The sequence below is a fragment of the Heptranchias perlo genome, chromosome 2 (genome assembly GCF_035084215.1).
Source record: "Heptranchias perlo isolate sHepPer1 chromosome 2, sHepPer1.hap1, whole genome shotgun sequence".
Lineage (NCBI taxonomy): Eukaryota > Metazoa > Chordata > Chondrichthyes > Hexanchiformes > Hexanchidae > Heptranchias > Heptranchias perlo.
Window position 1 is genome coordinate 10,307,670 of NC_090326.1, and position 13,919 is coordinate 10,321,588.

The 13,919-nt window shown below is 45.7% G+C and overlaps 1 protein-coding gene across 5 annotated transcripts in view; it reads left to right on the top strand.

The window, feature by feature from the left end:
* Nucleotides 1-13,919, top strand: part of LOC137335095 (myosin light chain kinase 2, skeletal/cardiac muscle-like) — a 341,364-nt gene that overhangs the window by 176,086 nt on the left and 151,359 nt on the right. For 2 of the 5 annotated variants that reach the window (XM_068000206.1, XM_068000215.1), the window contains exon 1: nt 4,291-5,205. The exons of 2 other annotated variants lie outside the window; for them this stretch is intronic. In XM_068000206.1, the coding sequence (XP_067856307.1) occupies nt 4,576-5,205 (630 nt within the window). In that variant the 5' untranslated portion in view covers nt 4,291-4,575. Of the gene's footprint in view, nt 1-4,289; nt 5,206-13,919 lie in introns of those variants that run through there. One more of the 5 variants, XM_068000221.1, reaches the window with a different exon arrangement.

The window sequence follows — 13,919 nt, forward strand, 5'->3', positions numbered from 1 at the left end:
TGATACACCTTTCTGTTGATGAACAGTCCTGGACCGTGTGGAGGTGCTCGTATTGCTATATGGGTGCAATCGATTGCGCCCTGCACCCGTGGGAAGCCAGCCACAGAGTGGAATCCCACTGCCCTCTCCGTCTGGCTGAGGTCGTCCATGGGGAAGTTGACATATTGCGGGCCCTGTGAAACAAGCCCTCGGTGACCTGCCTTATGCACTTGTGTGCAGACGATTGAGAGACCCCGGCGATGTCCCCTGTGGCACCCTGGAATGATCTGGAGGCGAAGAAGCTGAGGGCAGTGGGGACTTTAACTGCGATGGTTGGTAAGATGCTGCTCGGCCCAGCCAGGAGCAGCTCGGCATGAAGGAGGCTGCGGATATCTGCGACCACCTGGTGACTCACTCTCAGCCTCCGTATACACTGCTCCTCAGAGAGGTCTAGGAAGCCGAGCCTTGGTCTGTAGTCCCTGTGTCAAGGGTATTGGCTCCTGCGACGTTGCTCCCTCTGTTGTTGCCCTCTGTGCTCTTGTGCAGGTCCCTGTGGCGCAGCACTGTGATGTGAAGCTCCAAGTAGCGGAGGTGGACGGCGTGCCTGGCGAGGATGGCGATGTTGCTCGTACTCTGATGTAGTGGCGAATGCAGCCATTGTGCCCCCCATCCTGATGGTGTCAGTTTGAGGGGGTCCGAAAAGTTGGCAAATATGTGTGAACAGAAGAATTCTGAGTAGAAACCAAGAATTTTCAGTCTAAACGCAAAGAAGTCCAAGCCAAAAGTTTGTCTGAGAGTACCCTAGAAGTAAAGGGAATTAGGGGTTACGGGGAGCGGGCAGGAAATTGGACATGAATTTAGATTTGAGGTTAGGATCAGATCAGCCATGATCTTATTGAATGGCGGAGCAGGCTTGAGGGGCCGATTGGCCTATTCCTGCTCCTATTTCTTATGTTCTTATGTTAACTGAGTGCCCTGCTGCATTAACTCACCTTTTATCCCCATCTGTCAAACAGGCATTTCAATGTCCAAATGGCTGCCGGCTGAAACACGACTGGTAGAACGTGGAATATTTCCCACAGCACGGGAAACACACTGAGGCTAAATGAAAATCGCTCCCCCGCCTCAATCACCATGAAATTAACAACTTCAACAAGTTCAACTTTAAATATCAGCCCGCCGGCTTTAATTACCGGCGGGAGTTCCGCATTCCTGAAGCGAGCACGCACACAGATGCGTCTGTGCGAGACCCGGAAGTCGGCGGGTTGGAGCCGGCTTCTTTTCCCGCTCCGGATTTTCCCAATTTTCCCAGCCGCCCCCAATGCACCCGGACTTTGGTTTGAAAGTTGAGAGTGAACGGGGGGGGTGAGAGGGACAAAGAGTGTCAGAGAGAATAGGGAAGTTTATCTGCTCATTTATCTCATTGCTATTTGTGGGATTTTGCTGTCGCATTTCTCTATATTACAACAATGACTACACTTCACAAAAACCTCAGGATGTCCCAAATTGCTGTACAGCCAATGTTCTAGTGAGGGATAAGTAGCGACCAGGGCATCAGGAGAACTCTCCAGCTGTTCTTTGAATAGTACCATGGGATCTTTTACATCCGCCTGAGAGTACTGGTTTGACGTCTCACCTGGAAGACTGCTCATCTGACAGTGCAGCACTCCCTCAGTACTGCACTGAAATATCAGGCTGGATCACGTGCTTAAGCTTCTGGAGGCGGAGCTTCAATCCAATATCCCAATCATTGAAAAAGTCTGTCTTTGGTCGACATAGAGTCGGATATTGCTGTGAGCGGTGAACAAACGACGCCAGCCGTCCCTTAGGCTTGCACTTGCCCATAGACTTTTTATGGGGTTTTGCAGGGCAGGTTGGTCAGTGGGAGATCCAAACAGCCCGGCGCCCTCTACAGGGCATCTGGGACCTGTGTAAACAGGGCAAGCAACTGGGTATCTCCCTAATCAGATTGAAGAATCGTTAATGAACAGCACAAAGTCTGAATCAGGAAGTGTAAGTTAGAATAGTGAATTCAAAGTCAAATCAGGTACAGAAAGTGGAATAAAGAGAGGGAAAGAAAGATTGGATTAAGAGAGAGAGAAAAAAGAGGCAGAAAGAAAAAGTAAAAAATAATATTTAAATTTTTGTAAAAGTTAGTTGTGAAAGTTAATATTCAGCGCCAGAGAGCTCGTTTAGCAGTAATTAAGACTTACCACAATGATTAAATTGGTGCTTAGGCTGGAATGGACAAGCCCTAACTTTTTGTGGCAAATGTAAGGAATCTTACAACACCAGGTTATAGTCCAACAGTTTTATTTGAAAATCACAAGCTTTCGGAGGCTTCCTCCTGACGAAGGAGAAAGCCTCCGAAAGCTTGTGATTTTCAAATAAAACTGTTGGACTATAACCTGGTGTTGTAAGATTCCTTACATTTGTCAACCCCAGTCCATCACCGGCATCTTCACATCACTTGTGACGAGTTCAGTCCGTATCTACAACGTCAGTGCAGGAACTTCACGCCATTGAGTATATTTGAAAAGTTCGTTCGAAGGCGAGATGCCGTTTTCGCGCAGCTAATGGAGGAACAGCGCGTCTCGGACAGCAACTTCTGGATTTTTGCGTTTAACTCTGCATGTGGGGCCACCGGAAGTTACTGTCCGATTTGCACAGAAATAATGATGAGCGCTGTGAGCCTCGCCATTATTTTTTAGAGCAAAATCCGGCCCATATTTTAACGCCAAATATATGAAAGGAAAGCTTACTTTTATTTATCTTTGAAGAAACAAAATCAGTATTTAGATCTTTAAAACTGAACACTTCTACTTTTATTTGAGGTTGAAATTCGAGGTTATTCTGTGCACTTTCAGGTGCAAATATTTCAGGTACCTTCACTATCAACAGGGCAATGTTTGAATTCTTACCTTAATGCAGGTGAAGAGAGAGAGAGAAAAAAAAGAGACAGAAAGGAAAAATAATTTTAAAAATTAGAATTAAACATTTTTTAAATATCTAACGACAATTTACTACCTGTAGGGATGAGATTCCACAGTTTAAATTATTCCCTTTCTGGGCCAGAGAGGCTGATTGGCATTGCAGGAACATAAATCTCGTCAGTAAAAAGGTATTTAGGCTATTAAGTAGCAGCCTTAACTTTCTGCGGCAAGTTTAATTGGTAATTTGTGCGCAAATGCAGCACAGGAGTGTGATGGAATACTCTCCACTTGCCTGGATGAGTGCAGCTCCAACAACACTCAAGAAGCTCGACACCATCCAGGACAAAGCAGCCCGCTTGATTGGCACCCCATCCACCACCCTAAACATTCACTCCCTTCACCACCGGCGCACTGTGGCTGCAGTGTGCACCATCCACAGGATGCACTGCAGCAACTCACCAAGGCTTCTTCGACAGCACCTCCCAAACCCGCGATCTCTACCACCTAGAAGGACAAGGGCAGCAGGCGCATGGGAACAACACCACCTGCACGTTCCCCTCCAAGTCACACACCATCCCGACTTGGAAATATATCGCCGTTCCTTCATTGTCGCTGAGTCAAAATCCTGGAACTCCCTTCCTAACAGCACTGTGGGAGAACCGTCACCACACGGACTGCAGCGGTTCAAGAAGGCGGCTCACCACCACCTTCTCAAGGGCAATTAGGGATGGGCAATAAATGCCGGCCTTGCCAGCGACGCCCACATCCCGTGAACGAATAAAAAAAAATAAAAAAAATTCATGAAACGCACGGGGAGGTTGAGGGCGAGCTGCCGTTTTCGCGAGGCTAACGGTGGAGCGGCGCAAACCGTCCAGCAATTTGTGGCGATTTGCAATTCACGGGCTATCTCTTCCTCGCCACAAGTTGTGGATCATTTAACACGCTAATAAGGGCGAGCGCCAAAGAAAACGAAACAATTATTTGCCTGAAACTTTTAAAACGACAAATCACATTGCACATAATACAGCCGTTTTTCTGCCTAGTACCGTGGAAATGGCCTTGCACTTTAAAGCATCTCAAATGTCACGCAAGATGTGTGTTGCCAAATGCCATGAGTGCCCAAATAGCCTCCTTCATTTCAGTGCTAACGTCACAGGATAAACTACGTTTGGAATGGGTAGGAAAATTTCAACCTCAGTTTGCTACTGCTAAATGTAGCCATTGTACGTCTTTAAAATATATGAAAGGAACAAAGGAAAGCAAGTGAGCCAAAAGGATTATCACCGGTCGCTAAGGTTGTAGCCTAATCTATATTTGTCTGGGTGCACACTGGACTGTGTTGCAGGAACTTGAATGTCAGGGTTTTGGTGCGTTGTTTGGAACATTTTAAAGTCTGTAATGCAGTTACGAAACCCTCAATCCCAAGCACTGACAAACATTTCACAGGCGCTGCAGAAGAACCTCACAGAGAATTCTCTTGAAGCAGTAAAATATAACCATAGGGATCCTTTGTCCCTTTTTGAAAGGACGCTCATCTGAATGATGCCGTTGATGCAAACTGATTCATTCTTTTGAACTTATTCTAAGGTAAGCCTTTTTGGCTGTGCTAGTCTTTTTCTTTTGGCAAGATATTGATTTTCTTCTATCTGTATTAAAGACCACAATGAACACGCCACCAAGGAAAAACTCCAGTACTTTGGTCCATTCTCTGGCGAAAGTTTTTGACACAAATGCCATTCAGAGCCAAGGGCCTCCTGTGATAACGGGAACTTCAAGAAAGTGTTCTGCGAGCAGCCGGAATAACTCTGTGGATATTTACAATGCAATGGATGTTAAGCTGGAGTCTTTAAGCCAAACTGTAGACAAACTATTGGGCATTCAGGAAAAGGTCATTCAGAAGCTGGATGGCATAACTCAAGATGTTGATAAGATTGGAAAAGTGGTTGAAATACTGAAGGCTGATAAGGAAGAAATAAAACAGGTCACCTGCCGTAGAGAAGACAAAAATAAAAATGCAAGTGTTTCTGTTGAAATTTCTGATATGTTGTCAACGCTGAATCAGTGCTCAAAGGAGCAAACTAAGAAGATAGACGGAATTGAAAATGTTCTACTCGGCGTTCAGCAAGTCATAAACTATTTAGGAAAAACATTTAAAAATTCCAAAATTGCTGAGTTCATTCTCAAAGGCCAATTTACGTCAAAGCAAAGAAGTACTGTGGACAGTGACCTGCAGAAGACTTTTAAAAAGCGAATCACCTCAGAAAAAATAGTATTGAGAAGAAAAAAGGCAAAGGTAAATATTTTACCACATTCTTACCAATTCTTCAGTAATATTAGACACACCATGTTAATATAAGAAAGCAGTTTGAATTGTCTTGTATGCACTCTAAAAATGTCATGTTTACTGTGCAGGGGGCCAAAGTCAGTCCCTAAGAACGGCTTCAGTACTTCAGATTTTGAGCACTGGTGCCTTATATTTTGTTAGCATTTTAATTTACTATCTTTTGCCAGTAATTTAAAGGAATATATCCAGGCTGCAGTTGGTAAAAGCAGAACGTAACTGAACTATACAGACTGGAAGGTCCCAGGTTCTATCCTCAGATTGTGCCGAGTTAATCAGTTCAGCTGGGGCAGAAATAGGGGTGCTACATTTGGATCTCAGCACCTCTGAGTCAGGTGAGCAAATCAGGCCGGTTTCTCGCTCCTGAACATTAAACAGTGACCACTGCTGGAAAGGGTACGTGCGTGGGTGTCAGATGAGGCTCAACTGTGATGTTCTCCACAGTCAAATAGCCTAATACTGTCCCATCATCTAGATTTACAGATGGAAGGGGCACTTGAAAGAGATACTAATGGACAACCAGTGTCCAGTGTTCTGTACCTGTGGCATGGAGAGGAGATGGGGAGAAAACTGAGCAAAAAAAGGCCAAAAATCCCAGTCCTATCGCAGATTTGTGCAAGTTTCTAACTTTCTTCAGATGGGTCAGATGGCATTTATTTGGCATTGGCATATTGACTTTATATATACGACTTAAGCCCAATGGAATACTAGAGCTGAAAATGCCATAACTTTAACTGTGTCGATGAGTGTTTTACATGGCATTCCCATGATCAATGGTACAGAGCGGTAGTCCAAAACAGAGGTGAAGACAGGATGAGATCATTGAATGAAATGTCAGTTAGACTACTGGTTAGCTCATTCAGTTAAACAAAACTATTGGACTGTACAGGAACAAATTAGGCTCGAAGATTGCAGGAATATTGCCACTTTCATATCAGGTACAAATTAACATGAATTAGCAGTAATAACTCAGGATTCAGATGTCAAGCGCACTAAAGCCAACCATTGTGAGAGCTCTCCAGCAAGCCATTTCACAATGCTTTGAGTTCAAACTGGGTGCAGTATAACTCCAGTCTGACGCAAAGTTACATTTTAAAAGTCGTGGATCATCCACTGGTCCCCCTAAGTACATCATAAATATTCTATTCCACATATTTAATGTTAAGAGAACACCGTGTTCTAGTTCAGACTCTTCCAGTGTTAAAAAAATTGCCATCTGGAGAGTGGAGCTCTGTTTATTACATTGACCCACAGTCAGCAATATAACTTAGGTCAACTGACTTTGAATCACATGCTATAGGTACAATTCTGGGACCAGTAGCTGCAGTGTTATTGCAGTCTAGGATCAAGAAAAAAAATTTGTGCTGATTTGAGTGTACGTCTGTGGGGGGGAGGACTGAATTTTACAGATAGCACTTTGCGTGCATGACTTGCATACGCGTTACATGATTGATATATCTCACTTCCTTTCTGCTATTTTAAGTCGCTTTTCATAGACGAGAAAAATTACTGCCATGCACTTTACATGGCCTTTACATTTGGAAACTGCTCTCCCACCAGTAAGTTTTAACAGAATATCCTGCAGGATTCATATGTGCAGCTTGCTGACTCAGGAATTAGTATATATTTCTGTTTAACAAATTGTCGCCTGCAACTGACCTGGGAATCACAGATTACATATTGGCATAATGTGAGTTATTTAATGCCAGGTGTTTTTAAAATGGACGTGTACAACAGCTGCACCGGTTCTAATTCAGTATATGAAGAACGGCAGAAACGTATTGCTGCAGTTGTTAGTTGTTAAAAATGGAGGTATGGTTCTCCCTTGTGCCAGTCGACTCCCTTTGTCCCCGCTGTTATCACAAGGCTGCCATCGGGGAGGAGGGGGGGTGTGGGGGTGAGGAGGTGGCTGCAGCACATTTTCAAAAAGTATAGGACAAAACGATCTTTTTAGGGGAGGCGGAGGGATTCAAAAGTAATTTGGGACTCAGAAATATTTAAAAATTAAAGCCCTTTGTACCGATTTAATGGCCGATTCAGTGACACTTAACATTCAACGGCATTACCATCGCCGAATCCCCCACCATCACCACTGACCAGAAATTTAATTGGACCAGCCACATAAACACTATGACTACAAGAGCAGGTCAGAGGCTGGGTATTCTGCGGCGAGTGACTCACCTCCTGACTCCCCAAAGCCTTTCCACCATCTACAAGGCACAAGTCAGGAGTGTGATGGAATACTCTCCACTTGCCTGGATGAGTGCAGCTCCAACAACACTCAAGAAGCTCGACACCATCCAGGACAAAGCAGCCCGCTTGATTGGCACCCCATCCACCACCCTAAACATTCACTCCCTTCACCACCGGCGCACAGTGGCTGCAGTGTGTACCATCCACAGGATGCACTGCAGCAACTCGCCAAGGCTTCTTCGACAGCACCTCCCAAACCCGCGACCTCTACCACCTAGAAGGACAAGGGCAGCAGGTACATGGGAACAACACCACCTGCACGTTCCCCTCCAAGTCACACACCATCCCGACTTGGAAATATATCGTCGTTCCTTCATCGTCACTGGGTCAAAATCCTGGAACTCCCTTCCTAACAGCACTGTGGGAGAACGGTCACCACACGGACTGCAGCGGTTCAAGAAGGCGGCTCACCACCACCTTCTCAAGGGCAATTAGGGATGGGCAATAAATGCCGGCCTCGCCAGCAACGCCCACATCCCATGAACAAATAATAAAAAACTCATCGTGAAGCACCAAGTTCGGAAACATGGGAAATGTCTGTTTTTTTAGGCTACCAGCGGGGACGATCATCATTAGATTTACTAATATGAAGTAATCTCACGTAAATTGATCCCACACTGAAGTCACCAATTTTTTTCCAACTTGTTTATTCCATTAGTGCTATTGGTCTATATAAAATGGAGGGATTTGATGATCTGACCTTTAGAAGTTTACTTCTTTTTAAAGGTGTGCTGGACATGTTGGATAAAATTTCAATTTTGTCTTTGCATTATTGGTCTGTATTTTGGGCGTTGCATTATTCCCTGCAGTAGTTCAGCCCTGGTTATTTGTATTGGACAGTTCTTTCTTCACACTACTTTTCCTATAACCGTTTTGTTGTCAGCTGCATATTTCACTTGCAGCAAGCCAAGTAGTTACCATGAGAATTCTCTGAACTATTTTTGCCTTCAGATCAAAAGGCAAGACCAAAAGCCTGAAGGGGGCCTGGGAACAAGACCTGGGTTACTAGATTACAGATGGGGAATGGAGGTTGGGGGGGGTGGGGGGAGTGTGGGAGCAGCCCCCACCCACACTACGACCTCCAACAGAATGCATGAGACTCAGCTCAAGGTTATACACCAGACATACAGCATCTCACAGATGCTTCACAAACCCCACTGAAGAATGAGCACTGGAGGAACGATGGTAATGTCACACACATTCTGGGTCTGTTCTGCATTCAGCTGTTGTGTGGGCAGCAGTCCAGAAAAGCACAGACAACACGATGGGCTTCATAATCTCTACCGAGCCAGGCTTGCAGCTACTGGGTAAAACCCATTAACCAGTGAGTTCCCCCACCTCCCCATGGAGATCGTCAACAGCAACCAATCAGATCATTAGGAAGGCAGGCGAGGAATCAGGGCAGATTCATTGCAGGGTAGTAATGGAGGCCACCGAAACTAAGTACTTTCTAAATCCACCGCTGTTGTAAACTCTCTTTTTGTGTGCTGTGTTCATCTGCCTTAAGGCCTACATTTAGGACTGTTTTTGAGCTGCCAACTTTTTGGGGACGTGTCAGCTTTTATGAATTTGTTGGTCAACTTTTCCTAGTTTTCTCGGCCCCATGTATGCTGTAGGACCTTTTTCTATGTAAGCGGGATCCTTGATATCCTCCAATTCCTAGCACTGTCATCGAATCGTCCCAAATGACACATTGTTCCAGGGTGTGCATAGCCATACCAACAAGCTCAGTGTGCATTGTATGATCCAGTAAGTATCATACGATCATGTATGATGTCTCCACTTCTCTTAAGGAAAATAAAAAAACGTTTAAAAAAAATATGTAGATGAGTTGTGAAGTAGGTTATCAGGGGAGGTCTTAGCCAGCACCTATTCCACAATGATAGGCACCTTTATATTGTTATAATAAGCCTTTGCCATTCATTTCTAGACTGTGACTTATAGAATCTTACAGCACAGAAGGAGGCCATTCGGCCCATCGTGCCAGTGCCGGCTCTTTGAAAGAGCTATCCAATTAGTCCCACTCCCCTGCCCTTTCCCCACAGCTCTGTAAAATTTTTCCCCTTCAAGTATTTATCCGATTCCCTTTTGAAAGTTATTATTAAATCTGCTTCCACCGCCCTCTCAGGCAGCGCATTCCAGATCATCACAACTCGCTGCGTAAAAAAAAAATTCTCCTCGTCTCGCCTCTTTGAAGCCTTAAAGGTTTCCAATTAACACAATTAAACTGTGAGCAGTTTATTTTCATGAGAGTTAAGAGTTAGTGATAACTGCAGCTCCACTATGACTGGTTTGCTAAATTCCTGCTCCGAGGAAACTGCAGCATTCCTCCACACTTGGGATTTGCACAAATAATTCCACCGTTAAAGTTCAATAGTTTAGCGGTTATGTTACTGGGCTCGTAATCCAGAGGCCTGGGCTAATAATCCAAAGAACGTGAATTTAAATCCCACTCTGGCAGTTTTGAGAATCTGAATTCATTTTTTTTTTAAATTCGGAAATAAAATAACAATGAAGTTCATGAAGCTTTCGGATTGTTGTAAAAACCCAACTGGTCCACTGTTGTCCTTTAGGGAAGGAAACCTGCCGTCCTTAACGAAAGCAAAATACTGTGGATGCTGGAAACCTGAAATAAAAACAGAACATGCTGGAAATACTCAGCAGGTCAGGCAGCGTCTGTGGAGAGAGAGAAACAGAGCTAACGTTTCAGGCTGAAGTCATCGGCCTGAAACATCGGGCTCAATTTTAAAAGTGATAAACGGGTGGGTTGGGGGCGGGGAGGCATTGAAAATTGCCGCCATTTCAGATCCGCCTCCAACCCGCCCATTTCCAGTTTTCACCGGGACGGGCGACCAACCCGCTCCCAGGAGATGGGTCGGGCCTTAAACCCTTTCAAGGACGCTTCGGGCCTCCATTTTTCTCGACTTCCCCATTTCAACCCCGGGGGGCTGGGATTCTCGGGCCTTCTGTTTACGCCTCGTGAAAGAAGGCGAGAAGGCCCGAGACTAACAGGTACGTGCCTAGAAAGGCACAGCTCATTGGGCCCGGGGGAGCCGACCCTCCGACCCCCGACCCCGATCTTCCCACCCCCGACCCTCCCCCTCAACGATCGCAGGCCCCCGCGATGACCCCCGATCCCGACTCCCTCCCACCGTGACTGACCCCCGATCCCGACTCCCCCCGCCCCCTGACTAACCCACGATCCCTCCCCCCGTGACTCACGACCCCCATGCCCACCCATGCCCCCCTGTTCCCCCCCCCCCCCCACATCCATACAAACAAAGACTTACCTGCAGACTTACCTGAAGATGTCCTCTCCCTGGCTGCTCTCCCATCTGACTGAGACCAGCCTGTCAATCAGGCCAGTCAGTCGGACGGGAAACCGACAACAAAAATAAAAGTTGTCCTTAAGTTAAAATCGTAATGACATCCGGGAAACCCGTACTAATGGGTTTCCAGTCCTCAATTTGACCCCTTCGCCCCCTTCCCGGCTCAGTTTTAAAATCAAGCCCATTAACTCTGTTTCTCTCTCCACAGATGCTGCCTGACGTGCTGAGTATTTCCAGTATTTTCTGTTTTTAACCTGCAGTCCTTACCCGGCCTGGCCTGTATGTGTCTCCAGTCCCACACCAACGTAGTTGACTCTTAACTACCCTCAATCGTATCGCCACCTTCTCAGGGCAGCTAGGGATGGGCAATGAATGCCAGCCTTGCCAGAAATGCCCAAATCCCGAGAATGAGTTTTTAAAAAAGCAGACACCCAAAAACTTGATCCCAAATAAAATTCAATTAGCACCTTGTGGAATGGTCAGGATGGATCTTCCCAGAAGTTGCTGTTGTACATGTAGCTTGTCGTAGTTGGTAGCACCCTTGTCTCTGAGTTAGAAGATTGTGGGTTCAAAATCCACTCAGACTAGAGTACGTAGTCCAGGCTGACCCCCTAGTGCAGTAAATGGAAGGAGAGATTCTCCCCATCAGATCATCCTTTCTGTGCTTCATCCAAGTGATGCTTAACGCCCATTCGGTAAAGACAGAAATTTTGCATTGTTGGAGCGTCCCCTTAAATACATCCACACTATTCACCTCAACTACTCCTTGTGGGAGCGAGTTCCACATTCTCACCACTCTCTGGGTAAAGAAGTTTCTCCTGAATTCCCTATTGGATTTATTGGAGACTATCTTATAATTATCGCCCCTAGTTTTGGACCCCCCCCCAACACTGTGGAAACATCTTCTCTACAAACTCCTTCATAATTTTAGAGACCTCTATCAGGTCACCCCTCAGCCTTCTCTTTTCTAGAGAAAAGAGCCCCAGCCTGCTCAGTTCTTCTGAACGAGCTTTCATGTTGCACAATCAATTGTAAATAATAAACTTGGGAGCTTGTCTCTGTAATTGATGAACACCTATAGTGCTGGAAGTTTTTGATCTCTTTCTGAGTGTGAAGAGTCAAGAATAAAGCAGACACCTAAAAAAAGCAGTGTAACATCCGCAACAGAGAAGCTGCTCCATGTGTTCTGCTGCCTCAAGCCGTAAAATGTGCCTGTGTTTCACTGATTCAATCAGTGAGTGAATAGGGGGGACAAAGAATAATGAAAGAGTTATGGCCAGAGACGCCCGACTTTACCCTTTCCAACTCCCTCGGCTGCTTCCAGGCCCACGTGGCTTCTCTCCTCATGGAGGGCCAAGTGTGTTAAGTTTGCTGTGTCCCTCCTGTCTGCAGTGGCTGGTGCCTGTTGTGTGGGGCCTTCTCCTGCAAGTAAATAGAAAAGAGATATTTAGGAATAAGGAAAAGTCGAAAAGATGTATGTCACCCCCAAGCACTCAGTCCAATCCATATCTTATGTCAGCCACTGAACATGCAGGTAGCTTCTGTTACACCCTATGGCATTTCATGGGCTACAGGACAAGCACACCAGCGTAGCAGTAACAGAATGGACAGCAAAAAATGGGCATGCCTGTGCATTTGGGAAGTAGGTGAGCAGTTACCAGAGTGCTGTGATGGTGTACCAAGATTACAGTGAATTTCTGCGAGCATGAATTACAAGGCTACATTGTAAAGTTTGCCAAAGTGTGATTACACTCATCTTGACAACATCTTTGGAGACCTGTACTGCTCCTGCTTCCACAATCGATGGACAGATTACATTGACTCTTTCTGTCACCTCCATCCACATTATTGTCGTGTCGTTCTTCAGAGCAGTATACCACCCACCACCAAAAAGGACAGCCCCTTCTGCTCATCACCTTCTCGAGATGGATTTCCAGTGTTGTATCTTGAAGCGGCATCATTCCATTGCTTGGCCTTGCTGTGTTTTTTCCCATCAGTAGGAATGCGGCTTTAAGGTGACCAGCATCCATAAAAAAACAGGATAAATTCAACCAGCCAATTACGACCCAATTCCTCCCATTCATCAGTAAAATGACCGAAGAAGTCAGCAATAGTGCCTTCAAGCAAGGCCTACTCACCAATAATCTGATCATCTGGGCTCCTCCAGAACAGTTTGACTCCAGGCCCCATCACAGCTTTGATCCAGACATGGACTCAAGAGCTGCAGTAAGAGTAGCCGTCCTGGACATCAAGGCAACTTTCGACCGAGTATGGCTATGATGAGCCCTAGAGAAACTGAAGTTAAAGGGAAAACCCTCCGATAGCTGGAATCATACCTGTAGCAAAGAAAGATAGTGGTGGTTGTTGTAGGCCTGTCATCACACTGCTGCAGGAGTTCCTCAGGGCAGTTTCCTAGGCCCAACTATCTTCAGCTGCTTCATCAACGGCCTTCTCTTCATTATAAGGTCAGGAGTGAGGCTCTATGCTGACGATTCCACAGTGTTCGGCTCCATTCACAATTCCTCCGATAATGAAGCAGCCCATGTCAGCCTACAGCAGGACCTGATAATATCCAGGATTGGTCTGACATTGGCAGGCAACATTTGTGCTACATAAGTGTCAGGTAATGATCATCTCAAATAAGATAAAGTCCAGCCATCTCCCTTGAACTTAAATGGGACCACTGTTGCCAAATTCCCCACTATCAACATCCTGGTGGGGTCATCATTGACCAGAAACTGAGCTGGAGCAGCAACACCAATACCAAGGTTACAAAAGCAGGGCAGAGAGGCTGGGTACTCTGCAACGAGCAGCTCACCTCCGCCTCCTCAAAGCCTCTCCACCATCTACAAGGCTCAAGTTAAGAATGAGATGGAATACTCACTGTTCATTGGATGGGTGCAACCACATCAACACTCACTAGCTCAATACCATCCAGGAGATAGCATCTCTCTTGGACAGTTCCCCTGCTACTGGAATCAATGTCCACCCCATGGACCAGTGCACTATGGTTGAGAATGTATGATCTACAGGATGGAGTGCAGGAACTCACCAAGGTTAATTTGACAGCAACTCAGTCCTCTT